The sequence below is a fragment of the Aulonocara sp. 'chitande type north' Nkhata Bay genome, linkage group LG23, assembly GCF_057382095.1.
Source record: "Aulonocara sp. 'chitande type north' Nkhata Bay isolate Kocher_YH1m ecotype deep benthic linkage group LG23, A_spYH_male_GT1.1, whole genome shotgun sequence".
NCBI lineage: Eukaryota > Metazoa > Chordata > Actinopteri > Cichliformes > Cichlidae > Aulonocara > Aulonocara sp. 'chitande type north' Nkhata Bay.
Genome location: NC_141365.1, coordinates 49,927,091 through 49,952,638, shown reverse-complemented (window position 1 = coordinate 49,952,638; position 25,548 = coordinate 49,927,091). Strand labels below are relative to the sequence as shown.

Here is a 25,548-nt window from a genome sequence, read left to right as displayed (position 1 = left end):
TCTGAAAGCACTCAAACTTCTTCACATTTGTCTTCAGACACATCCTGAACATTTAGGAACTAAAGAACGTTTCAAATATCAAAGATCAGAAATATAGAAAAACAACAACAGCTGCAGTCAGTGAACTCACCTCAGAGTCTCCAGTCGACAGTTTGGACTCTCCAGTCCAGCACACAGAAGCTTCACTGCTGAATCCTGCAGCTTGTTCTCACTCATGTCCAGTTCTGTCAGATGGGAGGGGATGGACTTCAGAGCCGAGGCCACAACTTCACAATGAGTCCCTGAGAGTCCACAGTCAGCCAGTCTGTGATCATAGAAAATACAAAATGTGTTATTATAAAAGCAGAAAGTCTGCATTATAAACACAGACTGAATGTATATGAAGACAAAACAGAGTGAGGTCATAATCTGATGAACATCTGCTCTTCACATCTGTGCTTCAGCTCCTCTTACTGTGTTTGACATGACACAACGATTCAGTCTCTCTCAGACCTGCAGACTTTTAATGAGAATCTTTGTTTGGTTTTAATCTGCAGATGAAGGAGGAAGATGGTGTCACATTTAGGCTTCCATAATGTCCACAGTCTGTCAGTGAGATCTGATCCAGAGTCAGAGTGAAGACACACATGTGGACTGTTTCCTGTCTTGAATCCAGAACATTTTGAATGAGCTCAGCTCAGTGAAGAGTTCCAGCTGGAAAGACGATCTCTGTTTGCTACCTGCTGCTGTCAGGTACGACTGTTCACGTCCACACTCAGGAAAAATCTGCTGACTGTCACCAAACGGAGCAGAAATCTCATCACTGGACAGTAATGATGAATGAACTCAGAGCTGCTGATATCACATCTGATTTCAGGGGAACTAAACACAGAAATGATTGGCTCGTTTTAGCTTTCTGAGCCATTAGTCTGCAGGTTTATCACTAGTTGGCAGAAACAGACTTGTATTAATGTTCAGCGCTTCAGTGTTTATGACTTCAGATCCAGGTGACAGCAAGTCAAAATGATGTTACCTGTCTGTGTCCAGCAGCAGCCTTTGAATATTGTTATAAACTCACATGGATCAGTTTGTCTTTGATTGGTTTGTAAAGTTCAAATTCATTTATATTCATCAACTCTAAATGAAAAATGTTTTTCTTCTTCTATGTTTATTATTAGAGTAACAAATTCTTATAGTTTCCTGTTGTTGAGAATTTCAGTGTAAAACCACTCGGACCTGTGCATCACTGCACACTGTGAAAGTATTACTGCAGTTTAATCTATAATCCTCATCAGTGTGTTTACTGGACTGTAGTCAGACCTCCGTTATACCAAAGGAAACACTGAACGTCTTCAAAGTCACAATAAATTTATACTAAATGCTAATAAATACTGGAGTGTTAGAAAAGATGCTTCCAGCGTGTTTGTCTTTGATAGGGTTTATTCTGTTCGTCTATTGTCTGACCACTTGGGGGCGCTTTTGTCTCTTTTGCTCTGAGCCTTGGGTTTATTCAAACTGATTTTAATAAACTATTTTCTGCAAGTTGAAGCTTCATCTCCATCTCCAGTGGTTGTTGCATATTTTATGACTATATTAGTAACAGTCAGAGAGTTTAGAGTAAATTAGATCTTCACGTTTGATTTTTGACACAACATAAATGGTGAGCCAGTGTCAGAGGAAGTGACAGCATCCACCCAGGACCAGGGGGAGTGGGAGGACTGGGGGACCAGGCCAACAAAAAGGTGATCACTGATACAGGTCAGCAAACATTTGCTCATTTGGTGTCTTAGAGCAGACTCCGCCCAGCTTTGTCGTCCATGGTTGCTCTTTCAAAGGAATCTAGTTACATATTATTTTACTTGATGATCTACTGACACCACTGACTATGCAGGACAACCCCACGTCTGGAGCCAGTGCACATGTGCAGTTCAATTCCTGGGCAGGTTCTGAAGATGGCCGAGCTGTCGAGGACAAAGTTACTAATGTGAAGCTAATGTGGTTAATCAAGATCTTCATAACTATGTGGAGCAGAGTGTGCTTTCATCGTGGAGAAATCACACTGAAGAACTCGGCACACATTTTGGGGGCCTTTCTGTTTGTTGCTACAATCTGCAAATTTCATTAAAAGTTTAATAAACTATCATCTGGTCTTTATTTTTAGTTAGCACATACCTTAAAAACTCTAAGCTGTAAGCTAATGATAGTTACATAACAGCAGATGCATGCTGGTGCAATAAGCTGTATGTTTTATTTTTGATCTGATTAGTCAAATAATCACAAAAATAATCGTTTGTGGCAGCCCTAGTGTGACCTCAAATAAGAAATGATTGCAGTTTATGACTGAGTAACTAAACTATCACCAACTGATAATATTAATGATCACATCTGGACTCACCGAGCCTTTCTGCAGTTCCTCACAGCTGGAATCAGTCTCAGTCGTCCCTCTGCTGATGTTTTGTACTCCTTCAGGTCCAACTCATCCAGAACCTCCTCTGACATCTGCAGCATGAAGGCCAGAGCTGAGCAGTGGATCTCAGAGAGTTTCTTTGATTTGTTCTCTGACTTCAGGAACTCTTGGATCTCCTGAGATAATAAGATGTCGTTCATCTCCATCAGACAGTGGAAGATGTTGATGCTTCTGTCAGGAGAGGATTTTGTCTTCCTTTCTTTGAGATTCTTGATGACTCTCTGGATGGTTTCTGGACTGTTCTCTGTCTGACCCAGCAGACCTCCTAAGAGTCTCTGGTTGGACTCCAGACAGAGGCCATGAAGGAAGCGGACAAACAAGTCCAGACGACCATTTTTACTCCTGAAGGATTTTGTTAGTGTTTCCATCAAAAAATTGTCCAGAGATGACTCGTTGTATTTTTTTCCCAAGAAGTTCTTCAGCACCTCTGACTTCCTGTTGGTGAAACAGTGGAACATGTAGACTGCAGCCAGAAACTCCTGGATGCTCAGATGAACAAAGCAGTAGACTGGTTTCTGGAAGATCACACACTCTCTTTTGAAGATCTCTGTACAAACTCCTGAGTACACCGAGGCCTCTGTCACATCCAGACCACACTGCTCCAGGTCTTCTTGGTAGAACATGATGTTTCCTTTCTCCAGGTGTTCAAACGCCAGCCTCCCCAGCTTCAGAAGAACTTCCCTGTCAGCCTCCGTCAGCTCCTGTGGACTCGTCTCATGTCCCTCGTGGTACTTGTTCTTCTTCCTCTTTGTCTGAACCAGCAGGAAGTGTGAGTACATGTCAGTCAGGGTCTTGGGCAGCTCTCCTCTCTGCTCTGTAGTCAACATGTGCTCCAGAACTGTAGCAGTGATCCAGCAGAAGACTGGGATTCTACACATGATGTGGAGGCTCCTGGATGTCTTCATGTGGGAGATGATTCTGCTGGACAGCTCTTCATCACTGAATCTCCTCCTGAAGTACTCCTCCTTCTGGGCGTCAGTGAAGCCTCGTACTTCTGTTAGCCTGTCAACACATGTAGGAGGGATCTGATTGGCCGCTGCAGGTCGGGAAGTTATCCAGACGAGAGCCGAGGGAAGCAGATTCCCCTGGATGAGGTTTGTCAGCAGCTGGCTGACTGATGACTTCTGTGTGACATCAGACAGCAGCTTCCTGTTGGTGAAATCCAATGAAAGTCTGCTTTCATCCAGGCCGTCAAAGATGAACAAAAGCTGAGAGACAGCCAGCTTCTCTGCTGTGACCTTCTCTAATGTTGGATGGAAAACATGGAGCAGCTCCAGAAGACTGTACTGCTCATCTCTGATCAGGTTCAGCTCCCTGAATGAAAGCAGAACCACCACACTGACATGTTGGTTCTCCAAGCCCTCTGCCCAGTCCAGAGTGAACTTCTGCACTGAGAAGGTTTTTCCAACACCAGCCACGCCGTTGGTCAGAACCACTCTGATGGGTCTCTGTTGGTCAGGTAAGGCTTTAAAGATGTCCTGGCACCTGATTGGAGTGTCATGGAGGGCGTCCATCTTGGAAGCTGTCTCCAGCTGCCTCACCTCATGTTGGCTATGAACCTCTTCACTCTGTCCCTCTGTGATGTAGAGCTCAGTGTAGATCCTGTTGAGGAGGGTTCTACTTCCTGTTTCATCACTTCCTTCAGTCACACGTTCACATCTCCTCCTCAGACTGATCTTATGTTCATCTAAAACCTCCTGCAGACCAACATCTGCTGAAAGAAAGAAAAACAGAAAGAAAACTCTTCAATGTCTGAACAACAACAAGAAGTCCAGTTTTCAGAAATGAGTCCATCAGCAGACAGATGTTCAGTCTTACTTTGTACACAGCTGCTCTGACTGGCTGTCTGCAGTCCAGCTCTGCTTCTGGATCTTTCTCCACACTGGGGACAGGACCAGTCTCCTGATGAAGCAGACTGGTCCCAGTATGAGGAGATGCACTGTCTGCAGAACCAGTGTCCACAGCTGGTAGAGACTGGATCCTTCAGGACGTCCTGACACAAAGCACAGCAGGACAGCTGCTCCTCCTCACAGACACCACTCCTCTTCCTCTTCCTCCCTCTGTGAACACATTTCTTTATCACTAAAATCATTGACTGTCAGTGACAAACATCCAGATTTGATGACACTGTGCAGAAGCTCTGATGGTCACAGAGAAAAGTCAAAGTGGAGAAACTTGTGTTTGAGTTCAGAATCCAAGTTTCCTTTGCTGTTCCTGCCTGTCTTATTAAACACAGAGTGATCAGCCTACAAACTCCACAGTAAAAGCCTTCATCACAGAGCTGATTATGTCCTTCACTGGATGTACTGGAAGTTTGGGATCCATCACTTTCAACTGACCTTTGACCTCCTCTAAAAACTGTTGTGCAGCAGCGGTGTCACATTCAGAGCTTTCAGCTTTATTTTGAAAGAGTTCAGTCATCAGGAAGTGAACTTCTGGGTTCTGATTTCCTTTCTATTCTTTTACAGAAGTGAAGAAGAAGAACTAAAAGCTTTGAAATGATCTGAGTGATATTTTTGAACATTGCCACCAAATTGAGTTCAGCCTCCAGCAGTAACTTTGTTTCATGATGCCTCCCTGATGATGTGATGTTTGATTACAAACCTGTTTATGTGTTAGACATTAATCACATGAACACAGGCAGAAAAAAGAAGCCAATGAAACAAATGACAGAAACGTGTTCATTCACTGCCATGATCCATATTTTCTATGTACAGATGTTTGTAAAGAACACGTGTGCAGCGCTTTGTTCTGAGTATCTGCTGTCAGCACACAGTGCAGCAATAACTACAACCACACGTTTCTGTAGATCCTGAACATCAGCCTGGAGGAATCTGACCTCAGGTCTGCACACAGAGGAGCTTCACCTCTGGGATGATGCTGGCTTCAGCTCCTTCTACAATCAGGCAGAAGCTTCTGCACCATCAGGACACAAACAGAGAGGAGCTTCTATCCTCAGACCATCCAAGTCCTAAATCAGAACATGCTCCCCTCATAGCATCACCATCAGGGTTTAAACAGGACCTTACATCATGTTCTTGTCTCACTGTCATATTTCAGATCATACCTGATTCATTATGACGTCACACGCTGCTACACTGATCCTGCTGCTTCATTACTGCTGATATTACTCTGCTCACTCTGTTCAGTTACTCTGTTTACATCACTTTGCTCATTTGCTTTGTTCTGCTTGCACTGCTCTGTCAGTACATGCTGTGCTAATGTGGCACAAAGCACTTTAACATTACATCTGCACAATGTTTCATTATTTCATTTAATGATTGTTTCTAATGTTTTGTCCAGTCACAGGAGCAGCTCAGCACATTTCACTGTGTTGTACGTGTATGACGATGCCTGTGACAAATAAACAGCCTCGGACTCTTCAATCTTCTGCATTTCTTTGGAGATCAGCTCAGTGGCCTGTTGAGACCATCTTTCTATTTCTGATGACTCAGTTCAGATTATTATCCTGATACTTTCTTTTAAAATGTGATGAAATCATTTATCTGATGTTCTGACACAAATACACCAAAACAATCCCAAACAGCACAAACCACCACGTTACACACAGTGTAATAAAAATACAGGCAACTACAAATAAAAACACTTTAAAATATAAACTAAAATTACAAAGTGGTCACAGAATTTCAAACACCCGTAAATGAGTCAGCAGCTCTCTTACATGGTCAGCTGAGCTCCATGATTGAAGAACATTGTTGCTGCAGGTTCATGACTGAAGTCTGGAGGAAGTATTTCTTTGGACCAGTCACTCCTCACAGACACACAGCTGGATGCTGGAGACTGTGACCTCTGACCTCTGCAAACACAAACACATCACATGAATTACTGATTAATCTCTGTTTAAAATCTTTTAAGCAGCTGCAAACACACAAACTGGATGATGTGATGGTTTCTGTCAGTAATAGTTGTCTCAGATTAGAGTACAGACGGCTGCAGAGACGTTCACAGCAACAGAGAAGAAATCATTACCTTGGATTGCATTACTACTACGATTGATACTAGCATTATCGTACCCGGACCACCATTAGGAATCATTTATGATGTCACTGGTAGAACATTTATAGAAACAACCTTTGAACTCTGAGTCAGCAGCTCTCTTACATGGTCAGCTGAGCTCCATGATTGAAGAACATTGTTGATGCAGGTTCATGACTGAAGTGTGGAGGAAGTATTTCTTTGGACCAGTCACTCCTCACAGACACACAGCTGGATGCTGGAGACTGTGACCTCTGACCTCTGCAAACACAACCACATTGCATTCATTTCACATCAATTAGTACACCACAAAAGGCATGCAAGGAACACAGTATGAAGGCAAACTTCTGGCTTCAATAACATTCAACAGGTCAGGTGGAAACTTTTCTCAGATTTGATTCATGTTTTTATAGAACGATCCAGCTAAAAAAATATACCATTAGGTCAGGGGTCAGCAACCTTCAGGACCCAAAGAGCCATTTGGACCCAGTTTCCACGCAAAAGAAAACACTGGGAGCCACAAATACTTTTTGACATCTAGAATGAAGATAACACTGTATATACTGTTTTTTACCTTTATGCTTTGTGTGAACAACTAAGGTGTGTTCACACCGAACGCGATAGAGGCGGCCAGAGCGTCAGGTTTACATGTAAAGTCAATGGAAAGAATCAGAATCAGAATCAGAATACTTTATTGATCCCTGGGGGAAATTATTTTTTGTTACAGTGCTCCATTTTAAACCAACATTAAGACAAGACAGACAATACGCTAACTAAGAATAGTACAATATATACATATATATACATACATACATACATAAGTCACTTATAAATAAATATTTGGAAAAGAAACATGTGTAGTTGTAGCAGCAAACAGTGTGTTAAGTGGATGCGTTGTACAGGGAGCCACAGGCAGGAATGATTTCCTGTGTCGTTCAGTGGTGCTTTTCGGTAATCTCAGTCTCTCACTGAACGAGCTCCTGTGACTGACCAACATGTCATGGAGTGGGTGGGAGGTGTTATCCAACATTGTCTTTATCTTGGACAGCATCCGCCTCTCCGACACCACCTTGAGGGAGTCCAGCTCCATCCCCACAACATTGCTGGCCTTACGGATCAGTTTATTAAGTCTGTTGGCATCTGCGACCCTCAGCCTGCTCCCCCAGCATGCAACAGCATAGAGGATCGCACTGGCCACAACAGACTCATAGAAAATCCTCAGCATTTTCTGGCAGATGTTGAAGGACCTCAGTCGCCTCAAAAAATAGAGACGACTCTGGCCCTTCCTGTAAAGTGCTGTGGTGACCCGCGATTGCGGCTCCCGCGAAAATTCGGAAGCAGATTTGCGTCGTGAAAACGCCAAAACGCCTGAAACGCGCGTCAGTCTAGCGCGTTAGGAGCGTTTGACTCGCGAAAAAAACCACGCGCGTGAGTTTTTGTGTTGCATTTTGTGCATACGCGCGTTACGCGTTTAACGCTCGAGTTGGAAAAATCTGAACTCCAGCGTCAAATCGCGCCGCGACAACCAATCAGGAGCCTGGTGACGTAGCCGTGACCTAGGTCAAAGGGGCAGATCCAGCCAAAGCCCTTCATTCTTCAATGGAGGGAACCCATATGGAAAAGATATATATAAATCTTATAAAGTTTGTATCTGTCTTGTGTGAAACTTGGGGCGATCGTGGCTATGGGGCGATCGTGGCTCAAGAGTTGGGAGTTCGCCTTGTAATCGGAAGGTTGCTGGTTCGAGCCCCGGCTTGGACAGTCTTGGTCGTTGTGTCCTTGGGCAAGACACTTCACCCGTTGCCTACTGGTGGTGGTCAGAGGGCCCGGTGGCGCCAGTGTCCGGCAGCCTCGCCTCTGTCAGTGCGCCCCAGGGTGGCTGTGGCTACAATGTAGCTGCCATCACCAGTGTGTGAATGTGTGTGTGAATGGGTGGATGACAGGTTGTGTAAAGCGCTTTGGGGTCCTTAGGGACTAGAAAAGCGCTATACAAATACAGGCCATTTACCATTTACCAAACTTGTATGAAAAGCATATAAGTGTGAAAACAGATATAAGATCCCTTGAAAAATTATATAATGAAACTTGTATGTTTCTGATACTTACTAAAACAATGTATGAAAGTAATGCGAAAGTGGCCACTTTCATGAGTAAATCATGTAAGCCTTATATGAGTAATCACATATAAGTTTTTACTATTTATTTTCCGTATGGGAAGGCTAATCAATGCCGTAGCAAACAACCCAGAGCTGTACGACACCAGCTGCTTTCTGTACCGAGACAGGAATATAAAGGACCGAGCTTGGAGGAAGATATGTGAAGAGATCGGGCAACCTGGTAAGTTCATTCATTTCTCTTTTGAAAGAGGGGAAGCCGCACAAAAGCTAGCAAGCCACCGCTATTTTCCCACTGACGTACAAATACCGTTCTGCTTTTATGCATGTTGTCATTTAGGAATATATTTTATTGTTTATTAATAAACAGCACACAGTGGTCCCGCTGTTCATCCGTCACTGCTTCACTTTTTCGCTGATTTTCTTTTTCTTTTCTTTTTTTTGCACTGTACAGCATTGCATTCTGCAGCCTGATTGACAAATCTGCTCCGTGTCGTGTCTCCTGCGCTTGCCAAATTTATCATGTTTGGTTTTGATAACCATCACGTCCAATAGAAAAAACAGCACAAAAATGCCCATAACTGTGACCCTCATTCGGAAATAAACACCTGCACCGCGAGGGAAAAAGGCGCACGAAAGTGGCAGGCAGATGAAGACAAACCGCGGCATAATAATACTTTTACGTTTTGCAATCTACAAAGGTTTGCACTTTGAGAATCAATTGTGAGAACTGTGACCAATGTTCATGTGTGTGGGGAAAACAGTGTATAAAGTGCGTGACCAGGGGCTAGTTATTCTGAGAACCCCTGCTGCAATAAATGAGGGACCACTGTATATACTTTCTCTGATTATTATATTGCTGCACCCACAGGTATGTACAGCAAGCACTGATAGCTTTTTAGTCGGTGGGATTGCCTTGTGATCACCTTTACTAAATATCTACAACCAATCTGATTATATCCTGTTTTTGTTTTTTTCAATGTTGAAATTAAAATCTAGTAGCAGCCTTCTCATTTCTGTGTTTTGTGCTATTTTACAGGCCCACAGGGGAGGACAGCTCCGAGGCAGATGAGGGACGGGTCCCAGGACGGTCCATCGGCGGTGGAGCTGGCCATCCTGGAGTCCCTGAAGAGGCCACACCAGTCTCCAATGGAGCATTTCCTCCTCAGCCTTGTTCCTGCTCTGGAGAGCAGCTGGTCCTTTTTATTCCTGTCTCTCTGTAAATTCTTATATTTTATATATTTATGTTTAATGTTTTTCTGTTTGAGAATTTTAATATTATTTCAAATAAATTTTTATAATAACTAATGTCTCAGTTCTACTACACAGCAAATGTTGGCACACGACTTGACACATGTAGAATTTATTTCATATTATACTAATGACAAAATATACTGATACAGTGGGATGCAGAAGTTTGGGCAACCTTGTTAATAGCCATTATTTTCCTGTATAAATCGTTGGTTGTTACAATAAAAAATGTCAGTTAAATATCATACAGGAGACACACACAGTGATATTTGAGAAGTGAAAAGAAGTTTACTGGATTTACAGAAAGTGTGCAATAATTGTTTAAACAAAATCAAGCAGGTGCATAAATTTGGGCACCACAAAAAAGAAATGAAATGAATATTTAGTGTATATCAATGTGTGTGTCTCCTATTTGTCTGGACGTGCTTCCCATCCAGAGCTGCACAGCACAGAGGAAAGTTCCAGCGCTCCTGGAATCCCTCTGTGATGGACCGCCAGTCTCCAGGTGAAGGCACAGCCATGAAGTCGTCCACTAGACAGTCCCAGATGGACGTCGCTGCCTGGGGGGTGATCTGGCACACCGTGGACACACCGACTCTGTAACTGAACGCTTGGTCGTGAAGGAGTCCCCAGTGACAAGAAACCTGGACAGAATTGTTCAATAATAGTATTATGTGTACTGCAGTTACAAAATACATTATTCAAATTCCAAAATACTTTTGTGATGTCAGATTTAAATCACAAAACTTAAATCTTACATAAAACATTTTGTAATTATAAGGATAATTACAAAATGTATATTAGATCATATCTAAAACAGTTGTGTTTTGTTTTAACTTCAACATATCATAATTTGATTGGTAGCAACTTTCACAACTACAGTGAGCCAATCACTCATAATTCCTAAACATGTCAATCAGGTAGGAATGAAGTAAGACATTAATAGAAATAAAGAGTTGTATGTTGACATGTAGCCCTTTCCTTGCTTAAATCATTGTTAATATTTTTGACAAATTAACCTGTGATAAGACAGCATATCAAGATAGAATATGCTAGATAGAACCATATAACTAAAGATGAATCAAACTGTTCAGTTTTATCTAACTCTCAGTTTAAAGAAAGGCTGGTGACCCCTGTTATAGAGTCTGACAACTGCAGGGATTATATACAAATATTCATCTATACCAGAATTAAACCAGGTCTAAATAAAAAGGAGTGAGTATCACTACAAAGATTAACCCACAGTGGTCCTAATACCAGTTTGAAATCAGCAAACACCGAGAGCATACATGACACCACAGCCATGCTATCATTGCTAACACTGATAACAGCATAAATTGAATTAAATCGGGACTTGATGAGACATTTCGAGTATCACTAGAAATATTATAAATAGTCGTCTCCATACCACAGTTTGCGTTCAGTAAACACAGACGGCATTCATTGATAGCATAGCACATCCATGTTAGCAGTGTATAAATGGATGGTTTAGCATATATTAGCACAGGTATCAATAAAGGACTACCGTATTAAACACTTTTACTAACCTCAGGCAGATGGACAGGCGCTCTGCAGGTGGGATTGAGCACCTGTAGTTGGTGTCTAGGCGGGCGATGCTGGGAACAATGCGGGACAGCAGGTCCTCAAACTGGGCGAGGGAAAGATATCGCTGAAAGCGGCCGTCATCCAGGCGCAGCTCCTGGAGCAAGTGGTGAAACTCACCAAACTGCTCACGCCTCTGGAGGACCTGATGGACCCAGGTACGGCGAGGACGTCCTTAACGTCGCTGCTCTGCTCTCCACAGTAAATAGAGAAGGGAGACTCTCTCTTCAAACGCTAGCTCGACAGCTGACAAGGATACCGGTCTGGCACAACTTCCTCCCACATCTCCGGTTCACGCGCCTCAAAATATCATATTTTGACGCGCGATGGATTTTTCTTGGACACGCGTTGAGGCGCGAATGTGCACGCGTCAAATTAGGGACGTTTGGGGCGTTTTGTTCGCGTCCATCACGTTCGGTGTGAACACACCGTTAGGTGCGTTGCTTATGAAATCCATGAAGTGCTACAGAGAAAATTACATGTTATTTATGTAATGAGCACATTTGAACTCTTACAGAAATATAACCAAAGGAAAGACACCCAGCTGAACTAAAATGATGTAGCAAACAAAAGCTGCTGTGAGCCGCCACCCTTATATCTCCTTTGGGCTTTTGGAGCCTTGAGCTGACTTTTAAAAAATAATTGGAATAAAGCTCTATGCTGCTGAAAGATGAAAAATAGATATTTGCAAAATTCTGCCTAAATATGTATTTTACCTGGTTAATGTGTGTGGCGGGGCGTGGTCTGCAGCGCCGCTGCAGGGGAGGCGGACGCACCTGAGCGGCACCCGCAATCACGCCTCGCCGCCTTAACGTCTGTGCTGTTGTGTTGGTGTGTGTCGGGCTGTGAGCTGCAAAGCTACAGCCGGCTGTGTGCGTACAGCAACCGTGTGTGAAAAGTGGTCAATAAAGAGAAGCTGAAAAGCGTGTTCATGCAAACATCGTCGGGTCTGCCGTGATATGTTTACAACGGGACTTCTGCTCCTGAACCTCTGCGCACAGCGTCTGCAGGTCGGGGCTGTACGAAGTCACTTTCATCTTTACAGGACTGTAAGCTGTCGTCTGTGAGGCGTGAGCGGTGTTTGTTTTTAACGTAGTTCACGGTGGAGAACAGCTGCTGACAAAATGTGGATCCGAAGATCCATAACTGGCCTACCTGGGGCTGAAAGTCTCGATAAATGCACGGCGTTTCGGCGGGTACATCGGCTTCCACGAGTGTGACGCTTATTTGAGCGATGAAAAAATAAAAAATATAATTTTATTTTTATATTTCAATATCACAATAATCTTCCAATTTAGAACTACAAGTTAAAAAAGAACATAAATAAAATACACTTCAGCTAAATACTTCTAATTTATTTTCCCAAACCACGAGGAGCCGCACTGTAAGGACTAAAGAGCCGCAGGTTGCCGACCCCTGCATTAGTGTTAGTCAATGTTGCAACTGAACTGAAAAACAAAAGATTTTGGTCAGGTCCAAAGAAACAAAGTCACTATTAATACAACACAACCCCCCCAAAAAGAGCCATGTAGACCCCGGGCTCTATGGGTCTTGTGCTCGGAGCTTGTTCCTGTGCTGCCATGATTAGTGCCTCTGTGCTGTCTTTCAGTCCAGCTTTGTTCAGCCACTGGTAGGATTTCTGGATGTCAGCCACTTCCTCTGCCTGCTGGTGGTGCAAACTGTGTTGTTCTGAGTTTCATTGGACGTCTTTGTCCAAAGCACCAGACAAAGGGCAAAGTAGATGCATTTGCATCAGCAGGAAAATACACCCCAAACTAGCATCATCATTATACAACTTTAACAACTGCCACTAAATGATACTTCATACACAGACCAGTGTTAGGTTAAGTTATGATGTCACTGGTAGAACATTTATAGAAACAACCTTTGAACTCTGAGTCAGCAGCTCTCTTACATGGTCAGCTGAGCTCCATGATTGAAGAACATTGTTGCTGCAGGTTCATTACTGAAGGCTGGAGGTTTTTCTCTGGACCAGTCACTCCTCACAGACACACAGCTGGATACTGGAGACTGTGACCTCTGACCTCTGCAAACACAAACATCAATAAGTGATCAGTTCTCTCTGACAGCCATATGATCAGCTGATCCCTCTGTGATATTGTGTCTGCCTCATAACGCTGACAGGTCAGCCAATCATCAGCCAGTTTTTCTGTCTCTGAATGAACTCAGTTTGTTCTCAGCTCTTCTCTCTGATTCTGCTGCACTGACTTCACTTAAACTTACAGAGTTCAGATCTTAGCAAGAAAACAAGTCAATAAAAATCAAACTCAGATCAAACAGTTTGAACCAATCACAGATCAATGATTCTGTCATGGTTATGTTGAAATGACTAATAAAGTTAGTAGTGTTCTTACATTGTTGCTGCAGGTCCATGACTGTAAGGTGGAGGTGTTTGTGTAACTCCGTCACTCCTCACAGACACACAGCTGGATGCTGCTCCGTCCTCTTCCTCCATCTTCTTGATGTCAGGGTGGAGTTAGTCTGAGAGGTAAACACACACACTCAGAGGTGCTGTTGTACTGGAAGCATCACACTGACGGCTTTCTAATGTTGGAGCTTTGGCCCTAAAGTCCAAACCAGTTATTTTAGAGGCTCAAAGTCTTTAAAAAACACCAAAACCATCACATTATTTAATAAGTACATGATCAGGTGGATGAAGGAACTCAGTGTGTTTGGGATCATCATCATGGTGAGGAGCCCACATGTTACGGCTCCTTTGGAGAGAAGCTGAGGATCACTGCAGGAAGTGAGCTCATGAAACCAAACTGCTGTTTGTGAGCAGGATGACTCTGTTATTGGACCTGGGGCCCGTTCTTCGTACCGCGCTAAGTGAGTTAGCTGGATTAGATTGTTGACGATTTCGCGTGATCTTGGATCGTTCGGTTCCCCGAAGCTCATCCGGGACTTGCTGTCATAGCAACAGAGCCGTAAGCGTAAACCTGCTCGGGAGCAGGTTTACTTTATGTAAACAGGATTAGATCGCGGCCACGCAGGTATGCCCGCGTCATTCATACGAAAGCAACAGCGATATTCCACCACTGTTTCACCATAAATAAATAACATCAATGTAACTAAAGACAATGCAGCACCTGATCCATTTATTGATTTCACACAGGTCATTTCCTAAAAAAGGGAAATGTACTATTAACATTCTATTACATGTATGTGATTATTACAGATGTAATTCATATTTCAGAGTAGCAATTGTAAATTACTTCGTGTAATCAAGATGAGAGACCACGGCTATAAAAGCGAAGGTGGATTTGGGAAGTCTGTCGCAGTCATATCCTGTCCGTATACCCGAGCCACCCATTGCGGAAGGTGCAAGATTGATAAGGAGAGTCCTCAGAATTCAGCGTATATTGCGGGATAGACAGGATCCTTTAGCTCAGCGCGACAGTGTGCTCATAGAGAGATATCGATTTTCCCGTGAGGATATTATTTACTTAACCAACTTGTTGATGAGGGGGTGCAGGACCACCACCTGTCTTTTGTTGCTCTGCTCTTTTCTTGGTTGCTGTTATAAACAAACAGATTATTCCAGGGTCTCTTTCCAAGAGACGAAAAGCAATATAAGTGATAAATATTACCATTCTGTAGAATATTCTTATATTTCACTTTTACCTGTTCACATGTTCTAGTGGGTCCTGTTGTGGCTCTAATGTGTAAGGGGATATAATATAACAATATAATATAATGTAATATAATATTGGATAATATAGTGTAATATAATAAATCTATAAATAAATAATAAAGTGACTGAATAGTGGTATTGTCATGCGCTTTGGGTGCCTTGAAAAGCGCTATATCAATCCACTCCATTATTATTGTTATTATTAAATTACTTACGAGTTTGATTAGTCAGCAACTTCCTGCCAGCCCTCTCTCCTTGCTTTTGCAGCCTTTGCAGTGTTCCCTTGCGTTTTAATTAAACTCTGAAACTCCTGAAATCCCTCAATCAAGAGTTCTTGCTCTGCTGCCGGAAAATACCGAGCGCGCCCCTTCGACATTTTCGCCGACCAATCAGCGGGTTGCCGATCAATGTTTCTACTATCGATGCGTAGCCCCTTTTACGACACCCAGTGATGTCACATTACTGCGTCCAGCTGTACTAATCGTCAACAGCAGGTGTGTTCGGGGAACCGGATTAGCGAGCTCACGGTTAGCGCGATGGTTTGGTCTTGGATGTGTCATTTGATCTTGGATGTAGTAAGCGACGTACGAAGAACGGGCCCCTGCTCTGTGTTCTACATATGATCAATACTTCAAATATCTGTAAACATCTCATCTTATATTTGTTGCACTTGGTCACATCTGTGTTTAAAAGTAGATTTTTAATGTCACTGAGAGTTCTTTTCTACCTTTATTGATTTATTTTGGAATAAATTAAATATAAAGGTGCCAAAAACTGCCTGCAGCTTCTGCTCTGTGACAGGAAACTACTGTCAGGCTCAAAATGACTTCAGATTATTCATCACAGAGTGTTTATAGATCACAGGACACGTTACAGTTTTACTGTTAATGTTTTAGTTTAAAAGAATGACGTGATAAGATCTTACTGTGAATCTGCGCGCTCATTGGCTAATACCCTGAGACTGACAGGTGGTTATCCAATCAGCGTGTGGCCTCACGGACATAAAACTCTTAAAGTTTGTTTCTGAAGGGATTTTCAGATCAGACCTGATGTTTCTGCCTACAGCCTGTTTACCGATATAATCGATATCAGATATCAGAGCAACAGAAACCTCGGTGATCAGGACGCCGGGACTGAGAACAGGAAGTGGCTCAAACGTCGCACTTTCATAAAGTGAACTACACTCACAGAGTTTCTGTCGCCATTTTAGTTTTAAAAACACGTCGTGATAAGGGCGGGTCTTACTGTGAACCGGCACGCTCATTGGCTAATAACTTGAGATTGACAAGTCGTTATCCAATGAGCGCGCGGCTTCTCCCAACATAAAGTAGTTTCCTTTGAAAAACCAAAGTCTGATTATTTTTGCCTCCACTGACGGAGCCTGTTGTTCCCGCCACAGAGACACAGTAATGTCAGAGCGGTGTTAACACTCACCTGCCTCAGCACAGCTCTCACTCTCCTCCTGCTCTCTCAGCTAAACTCACTTCCTCTCTACTTACAGGAAACCAGCGCTCAGAGGAGCCGACCGGCCTCACGTTTCACCCACAGACACGAACAGTGTGGAATTATTTTATGTCATAAGAAGAAACATATTCATGTTAACACTCACCTGCCTCAGCTCCACCTTCCTCCTCCTGCTGCTCTGAACGGAGGATCAACACTTTCACTTTCAAGGTTCAAGGTTCAAGGTTCTTTATTTGCCACATGCATAGTTATATAAGTATAACACACAGTGAAATGTAGCCTGACACGCTCCTCAACATGTGCAAAAATTGGGGGGGTAGAGGAAGAACATTATATATATATATATTGGGTGAATGTACAGTAGTAGCAGCAAGCAGGTGAATTCTGTACATTAATATGAATAGACATCTGACTATTTTACAGGATAGACAATATAAACATATTTAAAATTAAAGGAATTTGAAATGTACATTGTTTCACTGCTCCTCCCTAAACACAGAGGATGCTGGGACTTGTAGTTTTTACCTTGTGTGATATTTATGGCTGTGACACTAAATCACAGCATGTAAACTTCCTGCAAACATGTCACAGGTGATAGAAGTTTCACATTAAAGGTGAAGTTATTTTTCTGTCTCATGTTCAATAAACAGTGAGCTGGGAAAACTGAAGAACAGACTTCAGACGTTCCCTGCAGAGTTTCTGCTGCTCGGTCGTCTGCATGTTGCTGAGACTGAGCTGATGATGAAGCTGTGATGGGTTTATGGCACGTTTGGTTCTGGAGAAGAGTTTTACTGCCGGTGCAGGTGAAATGATCAGAGGTTACAGCCTCTGGTTAAAGTGGAGGCAGCGATCAGGACGGCTGAGCAGCAGAGGTCTCGAGGGTCCTAAAGTGTAAAAGCATCAGTGTTAGTAACACAAAGATGACAGAATGGGATCATCCACACAACACTAACATCTAAATCCACGGCAGGAACTCTTCCAGTGTCCTGAAAAATCTGTGTGCATGATGCTGAGATTAAAATCTGTCTGCTCATCTTAATGCAATATTTTCTAAAGTCTGGTAGAAGTTTTACTGATTTCCAGTCCACTTAGCAGACGTGTGGATAGGTGGTGGGTTGTAGAGCAGACTGAAAGCTTTAAGTTCATCCTCTGATTAAAAACTCAGACCCACAGATACAGGAAATATAACCCTGGTGTAAGAAAGGAAACAGCAACATGGCAGCCATCTTTTTCCTCCCATGATGACCAGTGTCCCAGCAGAAGCTGGGGTTTGTTAGATCCTGTTCGATCCAGAGGAAACAGGCTAAAAGAGTCGATCAGGGGGGATCATGGTTTTATTATGTGCTCGTTATGATTGAAGCTCTGGTTGTGTGTTAGAGACAGAACCTGCAGATTCCTCCACTCTGCCTCCTCCTCTGCAGGAATCAGCCTCTTGGCTGGTTTTATTCACCGACGTGAATAAAATCATCAAACTAATCCAAGTTCATTGTGAAATGCCTGAAAATGGAGGAATAAATCTGTCAGTTACCGTATAAAGTTTGAGTTTGTCAGTGTTTTACACGGAGACGGTCGTCAGATGTTGAATGTTTAGCATGAAAGTTCCACATCTGGAGAAACCTTCAAGATTAAAGCCAGTGAAAAGTGAAGAGTTTCTGCAGCAGCCGCACTTCCTGCAAATCTGTTCTTTCAAAATAAAGTGAAGAGTCTAAAATTATATTCACGACAGGTTTAAAGGTGAAGGTGGTCACATGGTTTTAGTGGAATGCCTACGTGGGCGCGTCTGAGTGATTTTGATTCAGATTCGTGCAGCGTGGAGCAGTAAACACTTGTTTTTGTTCATCTGGACTCATGAAGGATTCCAGTTAGCACATTTCCAGCCAATGAAACGTAACTACAGATGAAGACAAACACATTTAAGCTGCCTGACTCTCGAGTGTGCACAGCAAAATCTCCAGTGTTAAATTAACACTGGAGAGTGTCTATATGGGTCCACACCTCTGAGTGTTAAATACAACACTGTTGAGTGTTAAATTAACACTTTTGACAGTGTTATATGTTTAAAAGTAACCTAGTCAGTTTTGAAGATTAACAAGATAAGAGATAAGATAAGATAGAACTTTATTAATCCCTCGGGTGGGTTCCTCTGGGAAATTCGATTTCCAAAAAAAGCACAGCAACGACCGAAGTTACAGTTACAGAATTGTTATATATATATATATATATAAATATATATATACACACGCACACACACACACACACACACACACACACACACACACACACACACACACACACACATATATAAATACAGAAACAAATATAAATAAAATATACAAAGGGGATAAATAGAATAAATAGGAATAAAAAATAAAAATACAAGTGAATTGCACATTTCAAGTCTTGAGTCTATTGCACTGTTGACTATTTACAAAAAGTATTGCACAAGGTATTGTACAGTGAGGTGAAGAGGCACTACAGCTTAGTTGTTCCCCCCTCCTTTGTCCTCCTGTTTCCCCTCCCTCTCCCCTCCAGAGAGGAGTTAAACAGTCTGATGGCGTGTGGGACAAAGGAGTTTTTAAGTTCTTGTCTTGGGGAGAAGCAACCTGTCACTGAACAGACTCTTCTGGTTGTTTATGGCCGTGTGCAGAGGATGCCTGGCATTGTCCATAATGTCCATCAGTTTCTTTAATGTCCTTTTCTCTGCCACTGTCACCAGAGTGTCCAGCTTCATGCCGACCACAGAGCTAGCCCTCCTGATCAATTTCTCCAGCCTGGAGAAATGGCTAACACTGAGCAGTGCTGATTTTCTAACACTGGAAAATAACTCAAAATGTTAGAAATATTCTACACCCCCCCTCCCACTGTGAACATGAATTGAATATTCAGAAGACATTTGTTTAAATAGTTCTACAAATCTGAGCTGTCGGTGTGTCCTTGGATTGTGTGGTAATAATATTAGAGCCTGCAATCTTTCTTACTGAATCTCTACTATGAGTCATGTTACCTGAGATTAATTCTATGTTTACCTGTCAGCCTGGACGAATGTGCTGTGTGAAGGAAATTAAATTAAATCAGATCTGAACTGCATACAGTTAAGGAACCTGTTCATATTTGATTGAAATATGAACCAGTGATTTTTTTTGATTGCTGATTCCAAGAGAGTCTTTGTGGAAATCCTGTTTGGCTTTTTGTTATTTTAATTGTCTTTTTCTGTTTTCCAGAACAGTTCTCCACAGTCGCTGTCCACATGAGTCAGTGGGACCAAGAAGCACTCTGCTAATGTGGGACTCTGACCAGCAACATCCAGCAAGACCCAGACAGCGTTTTCTATCTCCCAGCTGGAGTTTTTGTTTGTCTGTGACTAGGGATGGGTATCGAAAACCGGTTCTTGTGGAGAACCGGTTCCCACTGTTTCAATTCCTTGGAACTGTTTGCCATTTTTGCAAACGATTCCCTTATCAATTCCAGTCGCCCCGAATGACGTCACCACATTGCGGAGCATCATTTACCTGGCAGGAAACACGGCGCCTAAGCGGCTCAAACGCTCAAAAGTTTGATTATACTTTACGAGAACGGATGACAACAGGGGAACTTGCAATACTTGCAAAGTGGATATTTCATTTAAGGGAGGAAACACTACGAATATGCAAAAGCATTTGCTCACAAAAGACGCGATGACCTTAAATGAATCTCGTGAATCTCAACCCAGCAGCAGCAGTAACGTTTGCACGTCCTCTCCCGTTAATGCGGCAGGTAAATAATCAACTAACAGTGCATATTATGTTAGCGCGATCTGCCTTATTACAAAACCTGCTATTACTGTGCATTTAGGTGACCATGATGAGAGAGACAGACAGAGTCTGGCTGGCTCAGGTGCTGGCAGTTGTTGCTGCAGTCTACCGGTGTCCTTTCAGGCCAGGATAGACGAAGCAGTGACTAAGTTTGTGGTAAAAGGTTTGCACCCATTTGCCACAGCAGATGCCCCTGATTTTCGGTAAGTGAATGTGTTTAATTGTAGGCAGGGTGTAATGGAGGAGGTCACTTTAAGAGGGATGGACTTGACCTCCTGACTATGAATGATGTAGATGATAAGGTGCTGACTCTATGAATCCACAATCTCAACAGGGTTGTCCGATAAGAACAGATGGCGTATCTGTTGGATTGTGTGTCCACAGGTGTTTGTACTTTGCGCCGTAATAAAATGACGGTAAAAGGCTCCGCCCACTTCCCATCCAGGTCTTACCATGCAACGACTCTGTGAATGCACTGGAGAAGTGTAGTGGTAGAGTCCTCCGTCAGGAATGAGATATGTGTGTCGACTTTTTATTCTCCCTTAAGATTATCGTGCCATAACGCTGCCCAGAGCAGCTCTGCTAACAGGTTATGGGCCCAGAGCAGCAGGAAAGAGATCCTAGAGATCCTGTAACTGCCAAAGGAAGGGCAGCGTTTCCTGGAAAGCCGCAGGTTACCGGCAGGTGTTAAAAGTTTGGCACGATTGAGTGAGTAAGCGTTTTTGTGCATCATGAGCAGACGCACGGCAGAGTCGGGCAGTCGATATTCCCGTTTGCAGTTTGATAGAGATGAAAGGAAATATGAGATATGGGAAACGAAGTTCCTTGGTCATCTCAGACTACAAGGTTTGAAAGATGTCATCTTAAAGGCTGAGGGTGATGAAGAAGCCGATGGTGAAGATGATGACAAAAATGCAGAAGCATATGCAGAGTTGATACAATTTCTGGATGACAAAAGTTTATCGTTAGTTATGAGAGATGCAGTTGATGACGGACGGAAAGCCCTAAAAATTTTGAGAGGTCATTATGCAGGAGTGGGCAAGCCAAGGATCATAAGTCTGTACACCGAACTTACTTCTCTCACAAATGAAAAGAATGAAAGTGTGACGGACTATATTATCCGAGCAGAAGCAATTATCACAGCGTTAAAAAATGCGGGTGAGTCATTAACTGATGGACTTCTGATCGCAATGATAATGAGAGGTCTACCAGAGACGTTTAAACCCCTGATTGTGCACGTTACACAGAGCGAAGCAAAAATCACATTCTCAGAGTTTAAAGTAAAACTCAGAAGTTATGAAGAAACCGAGAGAATGCGTGCGGCTGTAACTGATGACAACGTAATGAGGACAAAAGTGCAATTAGACCAGGATTCTACTTCATGGCGAGCAGATGACCGAAGATCAAAGAATAATGAGATTGTGTGTTTTAAATGTGGACTAAAGGGACACACTGCAAGAACGTGCTGATCCAGAGTATGGTGCAGTTTTTGCCGGAGTAGTACACACAAAGATGCGATCTGTAGAAGGAAGCTAAGACGGGATGAAGCGAGAGGGGTTGTGGAGAAGGACTACGCGTTCAGGACGGGCTCCGAACCCCAGAGGGTCCCGGACGGCGGCCAAGAGATGCTGAATAACCAGCTACTGGTGGATACGGGAGTGACGTCACATATCTTTACGAAGATCGAGAGTTTTAAGACTTTTGATGACACATTTCGACCCGAGGCTCATTGTGTAGAGTTGGCTGACGGAAGGCGGAGCAGAGGAGCTGCAAAGCGGCGAGGAGATGCTGAGATAAGTATGATTGACAGTAAAGGACGCAGTCACAAGGTAACATTGAAACAAGCACTCTACATTCCATCGTTTCCACAGGACATTTTTTCAGTAAAAGCAGCTACTAGTAACGGAGCCACTGTGGTTTTCAAACACGGGGACAGTTTTCTTAAACATGTTGATGGAACAAAATTCCCTATATATGAACACGAGAGACTGTTCTTTATAAACACTGTGCAAGAGTTTGAAGAGAAATGTAATGGATGTTTTGATATGCAAACGTGGCATGAAATTCTAGGACACTGTAATTATGAGGATGTTCAAAATCTGCAAAATGTCGTTGATGGAATGGAAATTAAGGGTAAAATCAACAAAAACATGCAATGTGAAGCCTGTATACAAGGGAAGTTTACTCAAACTAGGAACCGAGAACCAGATGAAAAGGCCAGGGCAGCATTAGAGTTGGTACATACGGATTTAGCTGGTCCGATTACGCCGAACTCGAAAGAAGGGTTTAAGTATGTTTTGTCGTTTGTTGATGATTATTCAGGTGCAACATTTGTATATAATCTGAAACACAAAAGTGATACAACTCAAGCAACTGAAAGATTTATTGCAGAGGTGGCGTCATATGGGAAAATCAAGTGCATTCGTTCTGATAATGGAACTGAATTTACAAGCAGACAGTTCAGAGATTTATTAAGTAGACACGGCATTAGGCAGGAAACTTCGGCGCCATATTCGCCTCATCAAAACGGAACAGCAGAGAGGAACTGGCGTACACTTTTTGACATGGCGAGATGCATGTTAGTTGAGAGCGAATTGCCAAAGTCTTTATGGCCATATGCAGTACAAACCGCGGGAGTGATTCGGAACCGATGTTTTAACAAACGCACAGGTCAGACAGCGTATAAGATGTTAACTGGAAAAAGACCTGATCTTTCTAGAATGAAAAAATTCGGATCATTGTGCTATGCTTATAAACAAAATAGGGGAAAGCTGGATCCAAGATGCGACAAAGGTGTTTTCTTGGGATATGACAAAAATAGTCCAGCATATTTGATCTATTTCCCAAAAACCGGGAAAGTTGAAAAGCACAGATTGATAAAAATACTAAATCCCGCGACAATGGATCAACAAACACAGAGTGATCAGATGTATGAAGATGAGGTTTATGAATCCAGAAAAGATGGTGAACCCAAACAGACGAAGGATGAGGATATTCCAGATGGTAGTGAAAGCAGTCAAACTGAGTCCGAGGTTAAAACTGATGATAAAGTAGATGCTGGAGCTACACGTTATCCATCCAGAATCAGAAAGAGACCTGATTATTTGAGTGATTATATCACGGATGTGAAAGAGTGTGAAAATGAACAGATGCAAACCAGTGTTGATTATTGCTACAGATTGTTGTGTGAAATACCCACATCATTTAGCGAAGCTATTGTGTCAAGTGAGTCAAAAGAATGGGAAAGAGCGATGAATGAAGAAATTCAATCCCTTAAGGAGAATGACACATTTACTTTAACCACTTTACCAGAGGGTAAGAAAGCAGTGGGGGGTAAATGGGTTTATGCCGTTAAAAAGAACTCAGACGGATCAGACAGATATAAAGCTCGATTTGTGGCTAAAGGTTTTAGTCAAACAAAAGGAGTTGATTATGAGGAGACTTTTTCACTAACTGCTAACTTATCGAGTGTGAGAGTTTTGATGCAGAAAGTGGTTCAGGATGATATGTTGGTTCACCAGATGGATGTAAAAACCGCCTATCTACACGCACCAATAAATGAAGAAATATATATACAACAACCAGAAGGTTTTGAGACAGAATCAAGTGAGACTAATAAACTGGTGTACAGACTAAAGAAATCACTTTATGGGCTGAAGCAATCGGGTCGTAACTGGAACCAAACCTTACATGACTATTTAAGCAGTTGTGGATTTAGACAAAATATTGCTGATCATTGTGTGTATTCAAAAGAAACTGAAAGTGAAAAAGTAATCATCATAGTGTGGGTGGATGATTTACTCATTGCAGCTAACAATGAAAATGTGCTTTCAGGCGTGAAAGAAATGCTCTCTTCTAAATTCCAAATGAAAGATCTGGGGAAACTTAACCATTTTCTAGGAATAGATTTTCTTCAAGAAAAAGAATGTGTCAAAATGTCACAGAAAATATATATTGAGAACATTTTAAAGAGATTTAACATGCAAAACTGTAAGCCAAGGTTAACACCCTGTGAACAGAAATGGACTCATTCTGATAAATTCGAGACATTACCAGATGTGAGGAGATATCGTGAAGCGGTAGGATGTCTTATTTATCTGAGCTATTGTACGCGACCTGATTTAAGCTATGTTGTCAGCAAACTGTCACAACATTTCAATGCGCCAACTGTTGATGATTGGACAGCAGTGAAACATGTTCTGAGGTATCTAAAAGGTAGTCGAGATAAAGAACTGTGCTTTAGGAAATGTTCAAGTGGAAAACTAGGTCTACAAGCATACAGTGATGCAGATTGGGCATCCGATGTTTCTGATAGACGCAGTATGACAGGTTATTGTGTAAGCCTAAATGAAAATGGTCCTTTGATATCATGGAAAACCAAAAAGCAGTCAACTACAGCACTATCAACTTGTGAAGCCGAATACATGGCATTAGCAGCAACAGTTCAGGAATGTATGTATTTGACTTATTTGATTCAAGATCTTGATGAGTTTGAGTATGAAATACCTATGATATTGGAGGACAATCAGGGAACAATCGCTTTGTCAAAAAATCCAGTGAACAGACAAAGATGTAAACACATTGATGTGAAATATCATTTTATAAGGTCAGCTGTACATGAAAGGAAAGTGCTCATTGATTACTGTCCAACTGAGTCAATGGTAGCAGATATGATGACGAAACCAGTTTCAAAGTCTAAGTTAGAAAAATTCTCTGTATTTGTGTTTGGAATGTAAGATGTTTTTTTCGGAGGATTGTTTTTCCCCAACCTGTGTACAAGTGGGGGTGTTGGATTGTGTGTCCACAGGTGTTTGTACTTTGCGCCGTAATAAAATGACGGTAAAAGGCTCCGCCCACTTCCCATCCAGGTCTTACCATGCAACGACTCTGTGAATGCACTGGAGAAGTGTAGTGGTAGAGTCCTCCGTCAGGAATGAGATATGTGTGTCGACTTTTTATTCTCCCTTAAGATTATCGTGCCATAACGCTGCCCAGAGCAGCTCTGCTAACAGTATCCACAAAATCCACTGCCACTCAGGTATCTGCCGTTCACTCATTTATTAACAAGAATCCGAAGCACACATCCATAATGTGAGTGAGGGGATTTAACAGGCTGTAAAATGCTATATGCCGTGTGGTGAGTGATGGTGTGGTTTCTGTTGGAAAGAACATAAAAGTCTTCCATAATTATGTGAACAGAGTGAATTAAATGTGTAATACGACAATACA

General features: G+C 42.4%; 1 protein-coding gene across 5 annotated transcripts in view; it reads right to left on the bottom strand.

The window, feature by feature from the left end:
* LOC147302924 (protein NLRC3-like) overlaps positions 1-13,885 on the bottom strand; it is a 74,949-nt gene extending 61,064 nt beyond the window's left edge. Inside the window, exons 1-7 of one of the 5 annotated variants that reach the window (XM_086284387.1) lie at positions 13,785-13,885; positions 13,325-13,456; positions 6,569-6,703; positions 6,129-6,263; positions 4,265-4,506; positions 2,375-4,160; positions 131-304 (exon numbers count right to left, since the gene is read on the bottom strand). In XM_086284387.1, the coding sequence (XP_086140513.1) occupies positions 131-304; positions 2,375-4,160; positions 4,265-4,506; positions 6,129-6,263; positions 6,569-6,703; positions 13,325-13,456; positions 13,785-13,885 (2,705 nt within the window). The remainder of the gene's footprint in view (positions 1-130; positions 305-2,374; positions 4,161-4,264; positions 4,507-6,128; positions 6,264-6,568; positions 6,704-13,324; positions 13,457-13,784) is intronic. The other 4 variants (XM_086284389.1, XM_086284388.1, XM_086284390.1 and 1 more) reach the window with 4 other exon arrangements.
* Between the last annotated feature and the right edge of the window lie 11,663 nt (positions 13,886-25,548).